The following is a 21076-nucleotide window of genomic DNA, read 5'->3' on the forward strand; positions in this document are numbered from 1 at the left end:
CACCAACTGCTCCGCAGAACCCGGAAGAGCCGCGAAGTACCGCGGCTTTTGCGTCGCAAATGTAAACTGCCAAAAACCAGTTTACATTTGCGACGCAAAAGCTGCGGCTCTTCACGGCTCTTCCGGGTTCTGCGGAGCAGTTGGTGCGAAATCCGCGCAGACGCTGCGCGGTGAAGAGGGACGTCGCTCCGGGGTAAGCCCTGTGTGAAAACGCCCTCAGTGATTCAGAGATATAAGATGTTAAAGAATTGTAAGTTGATACAGACACATTAGGGTCAGATGCACATATTAAAGAGGATCTGTATTCTACAGCGGGACCAGATCTGAAGAGCTGTTGGGTTTTCCAAACTGTGCGATCGTTCCATGGAATTCTGGGCAATAAGTCAGTCTTGTAAGGTTGCAAGGACAAATTACAGGAGGGATAAATGTGAGGACCAATTTGAAGAGTCAAAATGAGGGGGAAATGGTCACTAATAATAAAATCCCCCAATGTAAAATCTTTGACATAAGGTTTCAATAAAGGAGAGATTTAAAATGTAATCAATTACACTACAGCCCCTTGGGAAGACAAAGGTGAATTCTCCTGAATTTGGGTAGCCAATCAAACGGTTTACCAAATTCTGTTGTATTGCATACAGAATTTGGTAAGACAGATGCCTGCTGAATTTAGGAGTATCTTGGATAGGAGAAAATGGGTGGAAGATTAAAGGAACCCTAATGAGGGCTAATCCACTTGATTTTAAAGGGCAGGAAGCACCGTTCTCTCTAAGCTGAGTTAGTGTGAGCTAGCTCACATTTTAGCCTCCGGCTCACGCATTTTTGTCTTCACTCAGGAAGGATGGCCTCAGAGCAAACTAATTTATGCAGTAGCTCACAACTTTAATGCCAGTAGCTCACAAAACAGAATATTTGCTCCCAAGACTTCACAGCTTAGAGGGAGTATTGGCAGGGAGTATATAGATAGATAATGGCACCTTAAGATATGACTTAGACCAAATGGAAGTTTATATCCCCGCATGTGAATTGTACTCAGGAGGAGGATAGAGTGTTTTAAGAAATACACAGATAACATACTGCTGAGCTACATTCCCATCCTAAATGTAGTTTAGTTAACTGAATAGCTTTTGTTGACCACTTGCCAGAAGATAAAGTACAGACGCATTAACATAATGGTTTACAGCATGATTATATGACTTAATGCAAGGTACCATTACCTGCAACAACCCAGGGATGATGTCTTGAAGGAGCTGGTGCAAAGACTCCTTTGAGATTCTCTCGATAACTTTCGTCTGCATTTTAATAGCAGCCAGGTTAATTGGGTAGTCAGCAGTTTGAATGATGGGACACAGTACTTTGATGCACTGTTCGGGGTGGATGGAGCTCGCTAGGGTGGAGGCGGCTTCCTCGGCAGCTCTAACAACCTGGAAAGGTGGGGGTGGGGAGAAAGGAGATTTGCAGTTTATAGACAACACACATCTTTCTACTTAACTGAATAGTCACTGATATAGTCAACAAGCCTCTAGACTCCTAGGGACATTACCCGAGTTTTTAAATTATGTGAAGCTGCATGGCTGAGAGAAGTTGCTAATTGGGATCCCAAAAAAGATATTTATTGTATGAGTGTGAAAAACTGAACCAAGAGAACTGCCTTGATTGAAATAAGACTTACCAGATGAAGGGCTACATTATGAAATGTGCTAGACATCCGGAAATTGCGTTGTGTTGTATATATATATCTGGAGGCTTCAATACACTGTATATCCACAAGGAGTTCTGCCTACTTTGAGGATACTATTTAGATACATCTTTGAGGAAGACTACTTTACTATTACTTCTGGGCCATTGCCTACATACAACGGAGGCTGTCTAGCCCCTTGGGACTTTTGTTATTTGTTATTCATTTGCTTGTGTTATAGATTGTATGTATTCCTTTGCACAATCATGAATGTAGCGTATTACAGAACAGTTTTCTTCGTAATTTGACTCGAGTCAAAACAACGGCAGGCACAAAACGCTGTTTTCTTTAGTAATGAGCAAAGCACTGTTCCCACCCTGTTTTAAAAACCCGGAAATAATGAAGCTTAATTTCAAAAAGAACAGAATATCTGACCCAGGATTTAAAGAGTCACCTGTCTTGGCCAGGGCTGCACTTCCCTTGGAGGAACAGTTCTGTAGTTTGGAGCACTCTTGGACCTGGCTTACTGCTGGATAAGCAGGTGGCAACTGTGGCCAGGAGGGACTTTTGCTAGCTGTGGCCTTTCCTAGGCAGAAAAGACCTGGCCATCGTGATGCACATACCCTGGTTACATTTAGAGCAGATTAATGCAATGCGCTCTAGGTGAGGCTGTCCCTGAAAAGCGTTTGGAAACTTCAATTGGTGCAAAACGTTGCTCCACCTACTCATACTGAAGGTGTATCTACATGTTACATTCTCCCAGGTCCTCATGATCGGCAAGACCTTTCCCTAGCACAGGAATGGCAGCGGCTGCTCCTGGGCACCCCCCACCTTCTTAGCTTTTGCAACCCCTCAGGAGGAGGAGGTGGTGGGAGGGGAAGGGGGGGCTGTTTCAAACCCACAGGAGGGGCCCAGGGCAGCCTCCGGTCTTCCACAGGTGGGGGGAGGGGGCCACCACATGCCCCCTGACTTTTGTTCATGCCCCACCTAGTTTGAAATCATGGCTACGAGGTCGAATAGTGGGGGTAGGAATCGTGGAAACCAAAGCTCTGTTAAGTGAGCTATTTTTGTTTGTGACTTTTGCACCTTTGGTTACTTTTACTGAAGATTTTGCTATGCTGCCTGTTGCTGAGTTGCCTCCCTAACCACAACAGGGGAGGTATCGACGACAAAAGCATGAGAACCGATATGTTTTAAAGGCTCCTGCCTGCTCAGCCTCCTGTTCTTCAATGAGCTTCCGCATATATCTTCAGGCCATTCATGAAAGTAGCAGATCCAGTAGTCTGTTATGCATTTTCCCCAGATGAAGAGTCTTGCTTAGGCTCTGTGATGAAGCCCTCATTGTGAATTTATTTTCTTCTTAGTGCTCCTAGTCACTAAGTAGGGGTGGTGGGTGGGGGAGCTCCATGGTGATAGTTGTACTGACAGAACTCTAATAATAGGTTTACAACCTACACAATATTTGAACATAAGAACATAAGAGAAGCCCAGTTGGATCAGGCCAATGGCCCATCCAGTCCAACACTCTGTGTCACATAAGAACGTAAGAGAAGCCATGTTGGATCAGGCCAATGGCCCCTCCAGTCCAACACTCTGTGTCACATAAGAACATAAGAGAAGCCCTGTTGGATCAGGCCAGTGGGCCATCCAGTCCAACACTCTGTGTCACATAAGAACATAAGAGAAGCCATGTTGGATCAGGCCAATGGCCCATCCAGTCCAACACTCTGAGTCACATAAGAACGTAAGAGAAGCCATGATGGATCAGGCCAATGGCCCCTCCAGTCCAACACTCTGTGTCACATAAGAACATAAGAGAAGCCCTGTTGGATCAGGCCAATGGCCCATCCAGTCCAACACTCTGTGTCACAGAAGAACATAAGAGAAGCCCAGTTGGATCAGGCCAACGGCGCATCCAGTCCAACACTCTGTGTCACACAGTGGCCAATAATTTATATATTTATATACACATATATATACACACTGTGGCTAATAGCCACTGATGGACCTCTGCTCCATATTTTTATCTAACTCCCTCTTGAAGCTGGCTATGCTTGTAGCCGCCACCACCTCCTGTGGCAGTGAATTCCACATGTTAATCACCCTTTGGGTGAAGAAGTACCTCCTTTTATCCATTCTAACCCGACTGCTCAGCAATTTCATCAAATGCCCATGAGTTCTTGTATTGTGAGAAAGGGAGAAAAGTACTTCTTTCTCTACCTTCTCCTTTGTTGTTGGTTACTAAGCAGGACCTATTCTAAAAAAAACAGGCTGATCACGAGGACCTGGGAGAATGCAACATGTAGCTACACCTTCAGTATGACTAGATGGAGCAACATTTTGCACCAATTGTTCTTTTTAAATCAGGAAGAAGAGATGGGGAATTACTCCCCCATCTTCCTGATGTAAAAAGAAACATCGGGCTCTGTAGCAGGAAGGAGGAGCTCAAGAACAAACCTTATCAAATGTGGCCACATAGGAGAAAATAATTGAAAAAGTATGATGGGAGGAAGGTTTTATTATGACAATTATAGTTCAAGAAGCATTTTAAGGTAGATGCTGAGCTGATATAATTTCGTACACCTTCTGGTAATGTCAGGGGTGTGTGGCATACGCAAATGAGTTGTGCTAATGAGCTCGGGTGCCTCTTTTTTGACAAAAATGATCCCTAGGTCATCCCACCAGGGATCCACTCCAGTTCTTCAGATTTCGACAATGCATTTGTTTATTTGCATCTTGCTTTTCTCCCCCTTTTGGACTCCAGGCAGCCTTTAAGAATATTGTCCTTCCCTCTTTCATTCTCCCACAACGCCCCCACGAGGTCGACCAGTCGAAGAGTTTGTGACAGGCCCAAAGTCACCCACCAAGCTTCCGTGGTAGAAGTGGGGATTAGAACCAGTTTGCTACTCTATCCACTACATCACTCTGACTTTCATTACTGCCCTAGGCTGCAGCAACAGAGAATTGTTCATTACTAGGGATGGCAAGAGGATATTACATAACGGATGGGGTACATTTGGCTTGTCACAAACTGTACAGCCCTAGCACGGATTAATGCCTCTGGCTTTTAACAGATTCTTCTCCTCCTGCTGAAAAGATTTTACTGCTCCCTATGGTTGAAGAAACTTTATTTGTGCCCTCTCTGTCTTTCAGTGCCTACGCAACATTATTAAGGCCACTTTCCCCCGTTTCTCCCTTCACCTTAGCCATTACACCTAGTTGGCACTCCCAGCACAATAGCAATCTTAAAACACTATGTGTGTCATAAAATATAATGCCAGGTAGCAGAGATTCGAACTTTAATTTAAAATAAAACATGCTTAAAACATTAGCACTTGTTGGTCTTAAAGGTGCTTTCTTTGTATCCGTCATGCGCAAACCAGGCTCGCTCAGTTGCACAGCAGAGCTACCAAGCCAAGCCTCTCTTCCATCTATTGGCTGAGGCTCCTCCCCTCCTGGTCCTCTGGAGAAGGAAGGAAAGAGCCAGAGCTTGCTTTGAAGCAAGCTATCCCCTTCCCCACCTCCTCCCCAAGAGAAGAGCCTCAACCAATGAGCAAAATAGAGGCTTTGCTCCGTAGCTCCTGTGCAATTGAGCAAACCTGGCAAAGCAAGCTGTAATGCAGAAGGAAGCAACGGAGAGGGAGAAGGAAGCAGATGACAGCCAGTTGCTTGGGGGCCTGATAGGAGCCCTCTGGGGTCCTGATTCGGCCCTCGGGCTGCATGTTTGACACCACTGATTTAATCATTTAATTAAATTATTGCACATGTATCAAACAGACACCAGTCTTCCCAGACATTAGTGCCAAATTACTTGCATGCATGCACAAATGGTCCATCTGTTGCCCTTCTTCCATATCTTCTCAATGAGAGATACTCTGGGAAGGCTCAAGTTGAGCGATACGGTCTGGAGATTGCTTCCAGTGACCGATGGCATGCGTACATGAGCATTTTAGAGTGTGGCAGTTACCTTGCTTTATCTGGCCCCAAGTTAGTTTTCCTCCTTTGAATGTGAGTTATCTTATTAGTTATTGAAAGGAGCCCGAGAGTCTTTTGGCTCATTAAGTATTCCTCTTGTGTTTCACAAATTTATACTATCACCATGTGGTAATATCCACAAGCCAGTTGTCCTAAGGGGAGAGCTTTCAACGAGTGGTTGGGTGGACCTAGTGGGCTAGAAGTTACCCAAGGGGAATCTACCACCAAGATCACTGATACTGGACCAATGGGAATGCCATTCAGACTCCATTTTATATCACCATTCTGATATGAAAGGCAATTTAGAAGGAATCCTTTTCCTGTTCTTCATATTTCAGGGTTCTTAGTTCTACAGTATGTCTTCCTTCCTGAAATATTAGAAGCTTAGCTACTGTTCACAACGTAGCACTTTATACAATGCTTATATTAAGCAACAGCTAGGCTATCCCCTGACCTAGTGACATGTTCTCCCAGCCTCAATTTTTATTCTAGATAGTCTTACCTTGGTGTCTGAGTTAAAAGAGAATATTTCAAAATGTAATATTCATTTATCAGTAACGCAAGACCATCTGGTAAAGTCTTATCGTCTCCAAGCCCATGGTAGAATAGAGGGGGATAACGATTAATCCCCCAAATCTTTACTACATGTCCTTCCCAGGCTGCCACAACCAGATTCTGTTTTTAATTTAAAAAACTTGAGGAATTCTTTGTTCCTACAGCCCATTAATGCGCTTTGAATTATTCCACTCAGGACTGAGCTGGGATACTTTGCTCCCTTCAAAAATACCTTTTAAAAGGAATTTAGAACATCTCTCTCCTAAAAGGCAAAGAATTGTGGCCCATTCTTTATTCTTTATTGTTGTGATTTCTTTGTTCAAGTCATTTATATGCAATCGGCAAGCTGAGCTCTGAGCTCTTACTTTTACCGAGTAGAAATGCGACTTCGAAGGTAAGCATCACATTAGGCTTGATTTGAGCATGGTTTTTTTGTGTTTAAAAAGCACAAGGGATTCCACATACTTGTGCCCAGAACTGCACAAAACTGGTAGTGTTCATATTTTGCATATGCAGCTACCAGCAAAATGGCTGCATATGACAGAGTGTTGAACTCTGCACGGGCAATTAAAAATGCATGCAATACAGCACTGCATTTATGCTGGATCTTGGAGGGGAACACAGATTATCAGTGAGAGGTGAGTTGCCTGCTTCCCAGGCCTCTTTTCACACTGCTTGTTCCAATCAATCAGCCAAACATCATTGAATTAACTGAAAAGCGTGGGAGATGCCTGCATTTGGTTAAGTCAGCATGGAGCAGTAGCTAGTGTTGGACTAGGAGCTGGGAAACCCATGTTCAAATTCCCACTCTGCTATGGAAGCTTTCTTGGTGACTTTGGGCCCATCACACACGTTTAGCCTAGCCTACCTCATCTGGTTACGGCGAGGATAAAATGGAGGAGAGGAAAAAGATGTAGCTGCTTTGGGTAACTGGGGAGAAACTGCAGGGTATAAATGAAGAAGTAAATTGAAGTTCATGGAGATGTAGATGAGGCATGACAGTTTTTTCCCAAGACCTCAGAAACTGTGTACAGCAGACAAGCAAAGACACTGCTAGGAATAGCTATGTATCTGGATAAGAAATGATGACTGATATCCCTCAATGGCATCAAATGGAGAATTCAAAAAATGCAAGACATATTATAAAACTGACATATTATAAAATCCAGTGACTAAAACATAAAACATATCCAGCAGGACTTTCTTGGCTCGGTATTAAGTGAAGGCTATTTTAAAGAGGTGGGTCTTGCAGGCCCTGCGGAATTGGTCTAAACATCGCAGGGCCCGTACCTCCTCCGGGAGTTGGTTCCACAGTAGGGGAGCCGCTATGGAGAAGGCCCGATCCCGGGTGGACTTCAATCTGGCCTCCCTTGGACAATTAGTAAGGACAATGATTTCCCCATCCCCTCTGAGCTCCATCCCCTTGATTTGATGTCCCACCGTCTGGAACAGAAGACATTTAAATAGGGCGCTATCAGGGGTTTGTAAGGTATTTTTTGCTTGAATTGTTTTTATTGGTTTTAAATTTATGTATTTCCATATTACTGATGTACATTGCCCAGAATTATCATCATCATCAATAATAATAATAATAATAATAATAATAATAATAATAATAATAATAATAATAATAATAATAATAATAATAATATCATAGCTACTTGAACCTTCAGCATTTGCACTATGGGGTCCCACAGGCTTCCATTCTGTTTAACATCTATATAAAACCACAGGGAGGATCTGAAGCATCATCAGTATGCTGATATCATCCAGCTCTACTTTAGTGAAACAGCAGATGTCCTGAATCAGAATCGTGAGGCAGTTACTGACTGTATGAGGACCAGTAATCTGAACCCCAGTGTAGACAGGACTTTGTCAACCGTATTGTAAATCAAGGATTAAGGAGTCAGCCTGTTCTATCAGTGTTGCAAAGAGCAAGTTCATAACTTGGAATAAGGCTACTTGAGGTGTGCTTATAGATAGAGACACAGGCCTCTCCAGTACCATGTAGTGCCTTTGCCCAGCTTTGGCTGATCTCCCTGCTATGTCTTTCCATTGAGAAATATGATTCAGACATGCTTATCCATGCTTCCTTTACATCCAGACTAGACTACTGCAATATACTCTGAAGTCTTTTGGGAACGGAAGGGTTAGACTGGCTTCCTTTTAACTTTGGACCCGATCTGAAGTGCTGGTTATGACTTATAAGCCCAAAATGGTCTGGATACTTAAAGGCCAGCTTGCCCACATTACAAAGTTTCCCGTCAGCTAAAATCACTTTCAGAGGTCAACTCCATATGCATTAGACTGAGGCTAGTGGCCACTAGGAATAGGACCTCAGAAACTGTGTACAGCAGACAAGCAAAGACACTGCTAGGAATAGCTATGTATCTGGATAAGAAATGATGACTGATATCCCTCAATGGCATCAAATGGAGAATTCAAAAAATGCAAGATATCCACACACTCTGATCTCAGGAAAGGAGTGTGTGACTTTAGTCTCACCAAAACTGACATATTACATTCACAACTGCACACAGGAGGTGGATAAGAAGATAAAACTCTGACATATTTAGGTACTTAAGTTGCATGTCACAACTGTACAAAAACATGATTTGAAGAAAAACCTTTGGAAGGAGAATTTGGAGATGGCAAACTTTCCCATTCTTTCACGGAGGTGATTCAGAAAGAAAACAAGGGCATTGAGTCAAGAAGAATGCACAATTGGGAGAAGCCTGCCAGTAAAGGCACTCCTTTAGAACAAAATGTTTCGTCCGACTGCTTTATCTGGAAATCAGTTTACAACTGCAGCTAAACGCTGTTACAAAAAACTAGTGTCGTGTGGAGAGACTGTTTCCAAGAAAGTGTAGTACAGACATGCTGATTTATTAAACGGATTAAATATTTCCTGCCCTCCCCTTCTAAAGACAGTCCTTACACATTAGTTTCCATGATGCTTGTTTAACTGGATATTGCCACTCTTGCTTGTAATAATAACCTTATACTGCTTACGTGGCCATATGTTGTATCCCAATCTACCTGTTACTTTCTTTTGTGGCTTCCCCCCGCCCCATTTCTATTTGAAAGGTTTCCTTGCACTTTCTCTGGTATGAGGGGGATTTAAAGCTGGGGTCTTCCAAATTACTACTCCCACATTCTTAACCACTACTCTGCACTAGTGATACGGTGTCAGTAACTGACAGATCACTATAGCATTAAAACATAGTTTTAACACTACAGTGATATGCCTGTTACTGATTAAGGAAAAAGATGCCTGATGGAGCCCTCCATTAGTATCGTTCAAGGAGAAATGGCCACAGGGACGAGGACACAGAAAGACGGCACCTATGTGGGGATTTTGCTTAAGACCTTTGGTCAGAGGAATGCAATAATAAAAATGAAAGGAAAGGCACCTATACGGTTGGGACTAGGAAGATCTGCATTTTTCCTGTCCACACAACACCCACCCCAGTTTTGCTGCAATCTTTCAAAAAACACTGCAGTAAATCAGGTTTAGGAATGATTCTTTGCAAAGCTGGGGAAAGGCTGAGGGGTGCATGAATGCACTACAGTGCTGTGTGGAAGCACAACGCCTTACGTTCACAACTATGCTGGACAAGTCCCCTGAGTGGAAGCAACCACAGTGGAACTTACTTTTAAGCAAAAACAAGCATAGCATTGGTTGGCAGTGTTCAAAACCGCAAGACTGCAGTTAGCACCAGGATACATTTGCAGAAGAACGACGGTAAGAAAACACTAACTGAGTGCCAGTCCTGGGCTGGGGATCCTGGTCCTCCAGGGCAGGGGGCAGTATGGTGGTGGGAGAAGGTCTTGGTATGGAAGGGGACAGAGATATGGACATGCTCAGTCCCTTTCCAACCTTTGTCCCATCCCATGAAATGCTGGTGAGAAGGCTTGGATTGTTAACTCCCCTTCAACATTGATGCTGTGCAATGCAAGGGCCATAAATAATAAGACCAGGACACTGCAGGATTATCTTGCAGCTCAGTCAGTGGACCTGGCTTGCATGACCAAGACCTGGGTCTGGGTGGCAAGATGGTCACCTTGAAAGAACTTGTCCTACCAGGTCATCTAACAGTCCTGAACTTGGGGGGTGGGGTGGCCTTGCTCATCCAGGAAGGTGTCTTCCTTCAAACCACTCCCCATCCTGAAGATCACCAGTACTGATTGTGTTGGCCTGGTGTGGGAACCCAAGGTGAGTTTGGCCATCTGACTGTTGTACTGACAGCCTTCTGAGCCTGTTGGAGGCAGTGGCTGGGTGACCCTTGGGAGTTCCCACGGTTATTAGTCCTTGCGGACTTCAATGTCCATGTGGATGCATCCACCACCTCTATTCGGGCCTCAGACCTGGTGTCTTCCACAGTAGAACTGCGAATCTACCAAATTGTTTTAGGCCGCACACATCAAGCAGGACACACCCTGGATTTGATCTTTGACATGGGGGTGAATGTGGATCTGAAGAGGTGCCATGGTTAGACCACTTGGTTCCAAAGGCCCAGCTGGACATTCTCACTCCTCTCTGTCTAGGTGGTGAGCTCGTTTTTGCTGGCCTGCAGAGACTAATGGATCCCACTGGATTCCACAATGCTCTGCAGGATCCGCAGCCTTCCAGCGCCTCATTAAATGAGCTGATAGGAGACTGGAACTCCCGTCTCACTGAAGCCATTGATGAGGTTGCTCCCCGACGTTCTCTGTGCTCCCAAGGAAAATCTTCCCTCTGGTACACAGAACTCAGGAGAATGAAACAGGAGCTTCGACGACTAGAGTGAGTTTGGCGGTATACTTGCAGTGAAGTGGCATGAACATCTCATCGGACCTCTGAAATCCTATGAGATAGTGGTGAAGGCTGTGAAGAGGGAATTCTACACAGCCTCCATCAGATCCACAAGCTCATGCCAAACTCAATTGTTTAGGGTGATTTGGTCATTAACATCCCTCTTGATGAGAGGTTCAAATAGATTTAGTAATCTGGCTATTGGTTTAGAGGCGTTCATGAGTTTCTTTGCAGATAGTCCTGTCCCCAGATAAAGTCCTGTCCCCACTCCTCCACTTGCAGCTGCTGGAATGGCCTTGGGTCAGCCATGAGTTGACCTTGAAAGGGCAGCTTCTGTGAGAGCTCTCTCAACCCCACCCACCTCACAGGGTGTCTGTTGTGGGGGAAGAAGATAAAGGAGATTGTTAGCTGCTCTGAGACTCTGATTCAGAGAGAACGGCAGGGTATAAATCTACAGTCTTCTTCAGTCTTCTGTTGCTCCATTGTGACTTACCGGCAAATTTTGACACAGTTAGTGAACTGGAGGTTCCTTGGCCATCTTCAGGCTCGGTCTGTGACTCAGTCTGCTCTCTTCTTCTGATGTTAGCAGGGTCCTGGGTGCTGTTAGGCCAACCATGTGCTTACTTGACCCGTGACCCTCTTGGCTGGTCAAGGCCAGCAATGAGAGATTCCAGAGCCCTATGAAGGAAATGACCTTGGAGACAGGGGTCCTTCCAGAGGGCCTCAAGGAAGCAGTGGTTGTACTGCTCTTGAAAAAGCCATCTATGTATCTTTTGAATCCAGCCAATTACCGACCAGTTTCCAGTCTACCATTTCTGGCCAAGGTGATTGAGAGAGCAGTAGCCAAGAAACTTCAGGGCTTCTTGGATGACACATGGCTGCTAACACCAGTGCTATCTGTGAAGAGTTTGGGAGTGATGCTGGATACCTCCCTTTCAGTGGAGGCCCAAGTCATGTACATTGCCAAGGTGGCATTTTTCCATCTTTGCCAAGCTCGGGAATTGGCTCCCCTCCTGTCTTGCTCTGATCTGGCCACAGAAATCCATACAACTGTCACCTCCAGGCTAGATTACTATAACTCGCTCTACACTGGCCTACCCTTGGGTCCAGAATGTGGGGGGATAAGTCCTGATGGGAATGCCACAGACAACACATATTCAGCCTGTGCTGCACCAGCTAAACTGGCTTCCAGTTGAGTACCAAGTCAGATTCAAGGTTTTGGTTATAACCTTCAAGGCCTTGAACGGTCTGGGGCTGACGTATTTGTGGGACCGCCTCCTCTGTTACATCCCTGGAAGAGCATTATCCCGTACTGTTGATAACGTGTTGGCGATCTCTGGCCCCAAAGTGGTCCAGCTCTTCTCAACAAGGGCCAGGGCTTTCTTGATCCTAGCCCAGGCCTGGTGGAACTCTCTGCCAGATGACATCGGGGCCCTGTGCAACCATATGCGATTCCACAGGGCCCGTAAAACAGGCTTTCGTGTAATAATAATAATAATACTTTTTATTTGTATCCCGCCCTCCCCGCAAGCAGGTGGCTCACAACACGTAAATACAGTGTACAATAAAACCATATACAATAATTTCAGTTATAAATTCATATAAAATTTCAGTTATAAAATCATCCTTAAAATCATTAAAAATTACATTAAGATTATGGTGCTATAGTTAAGATCTTCCATAAAATCCAGTGACTAAAACATAAAACACATCCAGCAGGACTTTCTTGGTATTAAGTGAAGGCTATTTTAAAGAGGTGGGTCTTGCAGGCCCTGCGGAATTGGTCTAAACATCGCAGGGCCCGTACCTCCTCCGGGAGTTGGTTCCACAGTAGGGGAGCCGCTATGGAGAAGGCCCGATCCCAGGTGGATTTCAATCTGGCCTCCCTTGGACAATTAGTAAGGACAATGATTTCCCCATCCCCTCTGAGCTCCATCCCCTCGATTTGATGTCCCACCGTCTGGAACAGAAGACATTTAAATAGGGCGCTATCAGGGGTTTGTAAGGTATTTTTTGCTTGAATTGTTTTTATTGGTTTTAAATTTATGTATTTCCATATTACTGATGTACATTGCCCAGAATTATCATCATCATCATCAATAATAATAATAATAATAATAATAATAATAATAATAATAATAATAATAATAATAATAATAATATCATAGCTACTTGAACCTTCAGCATTTGCACTATGGGGTCCCACAGGCTTCCATTCTGTTTAACATCTATATAAAACCACAGGGAGGATCTGAAGCATCATCAGTATGCTGATATCATCCAGCTCTACTTTAGTGAAACAGCAGATGTCCTGAATCAGAATCGTGAGGCAGTTACTGACTGTATGAGGAGCAGTAATCTGAACCCCAGTGTAGACAGGACTGAGATGCCATTTGTCAACCGTATTGTAAATCAAGGATTAAGGAGTCAGCCTGTTCTATCAGTGTTGCAAAGAGCAAGTTCATAACTTGGAATAAGGCTACTTGAGGTGTGCTTATAGATAGAGACACAGGCCTCTCCAGTACCATGTAGTGCCTTTGCCCAGCTTTGGCTGATCTCCCTGCTATGTCTTTCCATTGAGAAATATGATTCAGACGTGCTCATCCATGCTTTCTTTACATCCAGACTAGACTACTGCAATATACTCTGAAGTCTTTTGGGAACGGAAGGGTTAGACTGGCTTCCTTTTAACTTTGGACCCGATCTGAAGTGCTGGTTATGACTTATAAGCCCCAAATGGTCTGGATACTTAAAGGCCAGCTTGCCCACATTACAAAGTCTCCCGTCAGCTAAAATCACTTGCAGAGGTCAACTCCATATGCATTAGACTGAGGCCGGTGGCCACTAGGAATAGGGCCTTTTATGCAGTGCCACGTGGCTTTCTCCGGGAACTAGCCTTCGTCTTTTTATCTGCCAGACAAAACCTGATTGTTACTGCCTATCCGAGCATTAAAATCACCAAAAATCATGAGCTGAGCAGTATGGAATTTCCGAGACAAAGACATCACATAATCAGAAAATTTCTCCCAGACAGCATCAAACTCCAGCTCACCATTAGAAGGGGCCAAATAAACATTAATCATGATTAGGGTCAGTGCTGGAGAGGACAGCAAGAAAGCCTGGGCAATTGGCGGGCAAGGATCCAAGAGGACCACCTTAAATGGTAAGCTGGATTTCACCAAAGCAGCCAGGCCTGCTTTACTGCGACCTTTAGAATGAGATCTATAAGCGGGGAGATTAAAAGCTTTAAAATCCGTCAGTCTAAAACTGTCTTCTGCCCACGTTTCCTGAAGGAAGACACAATCAAAGGATTTCAAAAAGTCCAAAAAATCTGAGTCATTCACTTTACTCTTCCACCCAGCTATGTTCCAGGAGATGATGTGGATATTCCTTGTGGCTTCCCCAGCTGGTAGTCAATCGATAATGGATATCCTTTCTAGCACCCTGGAGTCATCAGTGAAAATCTTTTCTGTTCACTTAGTTTTTGTTGACTGGTACAAGTGTGAATGGAAATGGGGATGGTAGTTATGTGTGTGCACACATTCGGAGCGCCTTCTTTCATTTGTGTGTATTGTTTGTCATGGTTATTGGTCTTTATTAAGTACATGATTTTAAAAGCGATTCTTGCTGTCGGCTGCTGCTTAGTTATTACTGATTAGGCATTTGCAGAATAATGGCAAAGGCTATTTTCCTCCTCTGGGATTCTTTGAAGCCAATCCATGGTCATTCCATCACAGCATATTCCATGGGACTCAAGGAGAATGTTAGACCACTTCTTTGCAACTGTTTCCAGATATGCCAAACATATCTCTCTCACAGCTGCCTTCAAGGCTGTCGTAAGTGGGATAGCACTCTCCCCTCTTCACAGAAACGCTGTTACTTTTAACACAAATTCACCACTGCGTTATTACATCTACCTACCTACCTACATCTTACAAGAATCTCAGATGTATAACACCGCTACATATTTCAGACAAAGGGCAGCAAAACTGTAAGGCACGGCCTTGTGTACGCGCAATTCTGTTTTAAGACCTCTTCTTTACATTCAAGACATCAACAGCAAGTTTAGCAAGGTGGCCATCTGCAGCTCCAGGAGCCACACGTGACTCTTTCACACATATCGCATGGCTCCCAGACAACGAGGAGGAACTCAATGCAGGCTTATTCTCAAGTAAGTGTGCTTAGCATTGGGACCTCAGTCAGCCTCTGAGGGCTAGCCTCTTGGTAGGCGACTATTTCCACCATGTGTGAAGTGGGGAAGGAAGGGGAAATAGGCAGGCTTGCAAGCTCTTCTCCACCACTACTGAGGTTGCTCAGAGACTTAGAGCAGGGAATGAGAGCACAAGAGCCAAGGGAGCCACTGGAAAAAGGGACAGAATTAAAGAGGGCATCGTAGGGTATCCCCTTAGTTTCATAGCTCTTGTAAGATTTGTATTTATTAACCTTGGTGTCAAGGCAAAGAGAGATGCATAAAGATGTAAACGGTGATCAGTGATTTATATGGTTCATGTGTGTTTCCTTCTCCCACTGGTATCAAAAAATAATTCTCTAACCTTTCCCTGTGCTGGTCTTATCGGGTCTGTTATTCCCAGCTTTTGTTGTTGTTTTTTAAAAGTCTCCTCCTATCATAGTCACGTTGTAAAGTGCATACATATGTATTTTATCTTTCTGTGCAAATAAAATATTAAGAATTTTAATAACGTGCGCATGTAATATTTGTTCATGTCCTCTGGCTCTCAAATATCTGACATTTATTCTACGTGGCTCTTACGTTAAGCAAGTTCGGCCACCCCTGAGCTAGGGCAATGCAAACTTTGAGTGCTTTAGTTTCAGTTTTCAGTTTATTTCAATTTATATCCCGCCCTTCCCACCGAAGTGGCTCAGGGCGGCTCACAACATATAAGATCTAACATAAATTTTAGATTTTAAATACATCAAGTTACAGCAGTTAAAACAGTAAAATAATAAAACATATAAAACAAGCGCTCTATCAGAATACTACACTGCAACCTTCTATAGAGTTTCCAGTGCCAGTTAGTTATAGGCCAGCCGGAAGAGGGCTGTCTTACAGGCCCTGCGGAACTGGCCAAGGTCCCGCAGGGCCCTCACCTCTTCCGGCAGCTGGTTCCACCAGTAAGGAGCCGTTACAGAAAAGGCCCTGTCCCTGGTGGATTTCAGACAGGCCTCCTTTGGCCCGGGGATAACAAGCAGATTTTGGGAGCCCGATCTCAGTACTCTCTGGGGAACAGATTCAGGCTCTCAACAAATCCCGCAAGTTGGATCTTTGTGCTAAAGCACTCACTGTGTAAGCAGCCTTAGGAGAACCAAAACCACTCACCTCTTTGTGAGAATCTTTATGTGCTTCCAAAGTCTTCATAATGGTCAATTCCGCATAGTTCTTAAATCTCGCAGGCTGGTTCCTCAAGATTTCTCGCAGCACTCTCAGTGCCAGGGCTCTTATCGAATGCTATATGACAAAGCAGCAAAAGGCATGGGAGAGACCATTTAGGTTACCTGAACCGTTAACATGAAGCCACCGTTAGTGAGCTGAAAATAATACTTATGCACAACTTCAATTTCAGTAAAAACCAGGGAATGGTGGATGAGGAGTGTTTGATACCTGCTTCCTAGAGAGGTCCACAAGGGGTAAAAAATCATGGGCTCATTAGCAAAGCCCAGTAACACAGTTGCATTAGATCCAGGTGCGTAATAATCAAACATGGGTAACTTGTGTGCCCAGTTATTATGCAATGATATTGTGGAATCGTTAAGCCAGAAATAACATGATGTTTCTTTGGAATAGGCTTTTGATTTCGATTTTTAATATATATCGTCATCCTGCTTTTATAACGCTTCAACTATGAGACTCAGAAACTTACTTTAAAATAAAGTGCAGATTTCTCTGCATTCTACAGTCGGCCCACTGGCAACGTATGAGCACTCGCTGATCTAAGCCACCCGATGGGAATCTTTTTAAAAACCAGTACTTTGCATGCAAAGTTCCAGTGGTGTATGTTTCTGAAATGCAGGTCAGTAAGAAAGCAAAACCAAACCACTGATTTGTTAGGGATACTTAAACTCAGGTAAATTAAGTTTAGTTTTTCCGTTCTTCTGAAATCCAGGAAATAATTAACTATTATTACAAATCTAAACTTTTTTATTACAAAACTACATTTCTTATGAACATCATAGCTATCATTTTTATTATTCAGTTTGCAGCCTCCCACTCATTTGGGAATGTCGTTATTAGGAAAGTAATAGAACAACTGCCCAGGTTATATAACCATTGCATTATGTTTTTGGATGACAGCCATGCCAAACAGTGCCTACAGTTTCAACAGAGGAGTATTTAGTCTAACTTGCTCTAGACTGAACTCTTTAAGTACATTATGATGCTTTTGTATTCATTCACCTGCGCAATCCATGTGCCAGCACATGACTTTGCCTCCCGATTATATCTTTTTGATGGATCTATGACAACAAAAGCTGGAAACAATAACTGGCATGCAAATAAGTGTTTTTGGCTGCTTAACAGTAACATTTTAATAGAATTTCAACTTTACAAGCAAGTTAAAATACAGACAGGATTTTAGGTATTTCATACTTGCTATATAAGTAGACTGTGTAGTGATAAAGGGTCCCCCCCCCCCCAGTTACTTGCTTTGTGTTTTTTTGGGGGGGGGAGGGGGAGGTGTCAGAAAAATCAATAGAAATAACAATTAATTGGTTGCAAAGGATATATCAGCCAATTAAGTAATTACGCTTAGGGACAGTTGTATCAAAGGGAGTTAAGGAAGGAGTTAAAACCAAATCTGCAATTGTAAAAATATCTGAGTCTACAGATCTGATCAATGGGATGTTCAGCATGCATATTGCAGATTGAATCTTATAAAGAACTCCCGTTCAGCTGTCATGGTAAAGTAGAGCTTGATCAAAACCCGGATGTCTCTAATCAAGCTCCGTAAACAAGGGTAGGATTTGGTGAGCATGTGTAAACACAGAAACCATCTCTGTCCAACACAATTTGATTCCACTTCTCCAAACATCTGAATGGACACCGAAGTGTTAATGGAAAACTCAATTATACTGATTTTTAAGTGCTAAACTCCTCTGCTATGAGGGATCTTATGCTGGCACTACAGCCACTACCCCACGGAAGGCAACTCTAAGATCCAAGACAACTTCATTAAGGCCAGAGAACACCAGTGCATGCTGTTCAAATACTGAACGATGTTTTCACTGGTACTGGATTTTGTTGACATCAGGTTCACAAAACAGGCGCCAGTAGGGTTGCCAATTCCAATTCAAGAAATATCTGGGGACTTTGGGGGTGGAGCCAGGAGACATTGGGGGTGGAGCCAGGAGCAAGGGTGTGACAAGCATAATTGAACTCCAAGGGAGTTCTGGCCATCGCATTTAAAGGGACCGCACACCTTTTAAAATGCCTTCCTTCCATAGAAAATAATGAAGGATAGGGGCACCTTCTTTTGGGGCTCATAGAATTGGACCCCCTGGTCCAATCCTTTTGAAACTTGGGAGGTATTTTGGGGGGAGGCACTAAATGCTATACTGAAAATTTGGCAACTCTGCCTCAAAAAACAGCACCCCCCACAGCCCCTGATACCTGCAGATCAATTCCCCATCATTCCCTATGGGAATTGTTCATGGAGGTGCAAAATGGCTGTGGGGGTAGGGCTTCCCCCGCCGGCCAGCTGGCTAAGGGAGGGGGGAAGCCTATAAAACCGGGGGATCCCCTGCTGGGACCTGGGGATTGGGAAGCCTAGGCGCCAGAAATACAATGCCTTTGAAATGGTGATGCTATATTAAACTACCCCGACAGCTTCAGAGGATAGAATGTCCCCTCCTCTCGAAATAAAAGAATGCAGAATAAAAAAAATAATAAAGTGGGGTGCTCATATTTATACACCTCTCTGTACACGTATCTATCTCTTACGTCTTTGTCTCCAAGTGTTTCAAGTAGTAAAAGCAAAATGGTCTTGAAATGTTCTTCCCAGACTCCCAGGTTATCTTCCCTTGTGATCTTTAGTAACTCGAGAAGAGCTCCTTTCCGTTCTTCCACCCGTTCATTGTGATTGGAGAGCTCTTTTAAAAGATCAGCCACCAAATCTGAATGATCAATGGGCACTGGCAGAACAAATGAAAAGGAAGTCGCATCAGTTAAACCAGAAAGAACTGTAGAAAATAACTGAGGATTGGATAGTAATTCATAGTATTTCTTGCTTCTGTACCTATAAACTTTCCCCCACAATTTCTCGGTTATACATTTTGATTTATAACAGTTCAGCAGCCTGGTCTGTAACATCTAACATTTACCGTATTTTTCGGACTATAAGATGCTCCGGAGGATAAGAAGAAGAAGATATTGGATTTATATCCCGCCCTCCACTCCGAAGAGTCTCAGAGCGGCTCACAATCTCCTTTACCTTCCTCCCCCACAACAGACACCCTGTGAGGTGGGTGGGGCTGGAGAGGGCTCTCACAGCAGCTGCCCTTTCAAGGACAACCTCTGCCAGAGCTATGGCTGACCCAAGGCCATTCCAGCAGGTGCAAGTGGAGGAGTGGGGAATCAAACCTGGTTCTCCCAGATAAGAGTCCGCACACTTAACCACTACACCAAACTGGCTCTCCAGCATGGAGGGGGGGTGGGAAAGTCATTTAAATGCCTTTTGCAAGCCACACCATGAGTGAACTCTAAAGTGGTAAGCTCACCTGGAAGCCTTCTGAGTTCAGTCGCAGCATGGCTTGCAAAAGGCATTTAAAGGGAGTTCCCTATAAATGACCTTTCCTCCTCCGTGTCTTTTGCAAGCTGCGCTGCAAGTGAACTCTGAACCAGTGAGTTTGCCTTGAAGCCTTCGTGCCTGTGGTCCTTATAGGGTATCATGAAGCTGAAAAACTTGGGTTTCCCCAAGGCTTTCTTTCTTTAAAAAGCCCAGCAGGAGCTCCAGGAAGCTGCACCACAGTGCAGCTCAGCCCTGCCAGCTAGGCCCCAGGAAGCTGCGCTGCAGTGTGGCCCAGCCCTGTGAGCCTGGCTGGCAAGATGGGCCCCAGGAAGCAATGCCACAGCATGGCACTGCTGCTCTGCTGGAGATCTTTTTTTTTTTTTTTGTAGCCGGAGCCCTGGCCAAACCAGCCGGAGCAGCACTCCAGTGTACTCAAAAAAAGCCCTGGGTTTCCCAAATATTTCCAAAATCCAAATACCATAGTGGTGTTGGGATTCAGGAACATCTGGAAATACTGATATTTTCCAAGTTCAATATACCCAAACAAAAAAATTAGCAGGTTTTTTTTTTTTGCACACTCCTCACTGAAAATAAAACTAATATTAGAATCCCCCTATATAGGCATATGATGCCATCTCATTAGAAATAATGCGTACAGTTCTGGTCATTGTACCTCAAAAAGGATATCGCAGAGCTGGAATAAAATACAGAAGAGGGCAACCAATGTAAGAAGAAGAAGAAGATACTGGATTTATATCCCGCCCTCCACTCCGAAGAGTCTCAGAGCGGCTCACAATCTCCTTTCCCTTCCTCCCCCACAACAGACACCCTGTGAGGTAGATGAAGATATTGGATTTATATCCCGCCCTCCACTCCGAAGAGTCTCAGAACGGCTCACAATCTCCTTTCCCTTCCTCCCCCACAACAGACACCCTGTGAGGTAGATGAAGATATTGGATTTATATCCCGCCCTTCACTCCGAAGAGTCTCAGAGCGGCTCACAATCTCCTTTCCCTTCCTCCCCCACAACAGACACCCTGTGAGGTAGATGAAGATATTGGATTTATATCCCGCCCTCCGCTCCAAAGAGTCTCAGAGCGGCTCACAATCTCCTTTACCTTCCCCCCCCCCCACAACAGTCACCCTGTGAGGTAGATGAAGATACTGGATTTATATCCCGCCCTCCACTCCGAAGAGTCTCAGAGCGGCTCACAATCTCCTTTCCCTTCCTCCCCCACAACAGACACCCTGTGAGGTAGATGAAGATATTGGATTTATATCCCGCCCTTCACTCCGAAGAGTCTCAGAGCGGCTCACAATCTCCTTTCCCTTCCT

At 44.2% G+C, this 21076-nt stretch overlaps 1 protein-coding gene across 17 annotated transcripts in view; it reads right to left on the reverse strand.

Moving 5' to 3' along the window:
• The window catches only part of CLASP1 (cytoplasmic linker associated protein 1), a 400778-nt gene that overhangs the window by 17359 nt on the left and 362343 nt on the right, over positions 1-21076 (reverse strand). For all 17 annotated transcript variants that reach the window (XM_060262849.1, XM_060262864.1, XM_060262857.1 and 14 more), the window contains 3 exons: positions 18955-19145; positions 16339-16467; positions 1215-1421 (listed from right to left, as the gene is read on the reverse strand). In XM_060262849.1, the coding sequence (XP_060118832.1) occupies positions 1215-1421; positions 16339-16467; positions 18955-19145 (527 nt within the window). The remainder of the gene's footprint in view (positions 1-1214; positions 1422-16338; positions 16468-18954; positions 19146-21076) is intronic.

This window comes from Heteronotia binoei, chromosome 21 (genome assembly GCF_032191835.1).
Source record: "Heteronotia binoei isolate CCM8104 ecotype False Entrance Well chromosome 21, APGP_CSIRO_Hbin_v1, whole genome shotgun sequence".
NCBI lineage: Eukaryota > Metazoa > Chordata > Lepidosauria > Squamata > Gekkonidae > Heteronotia > Heteronotia binoei.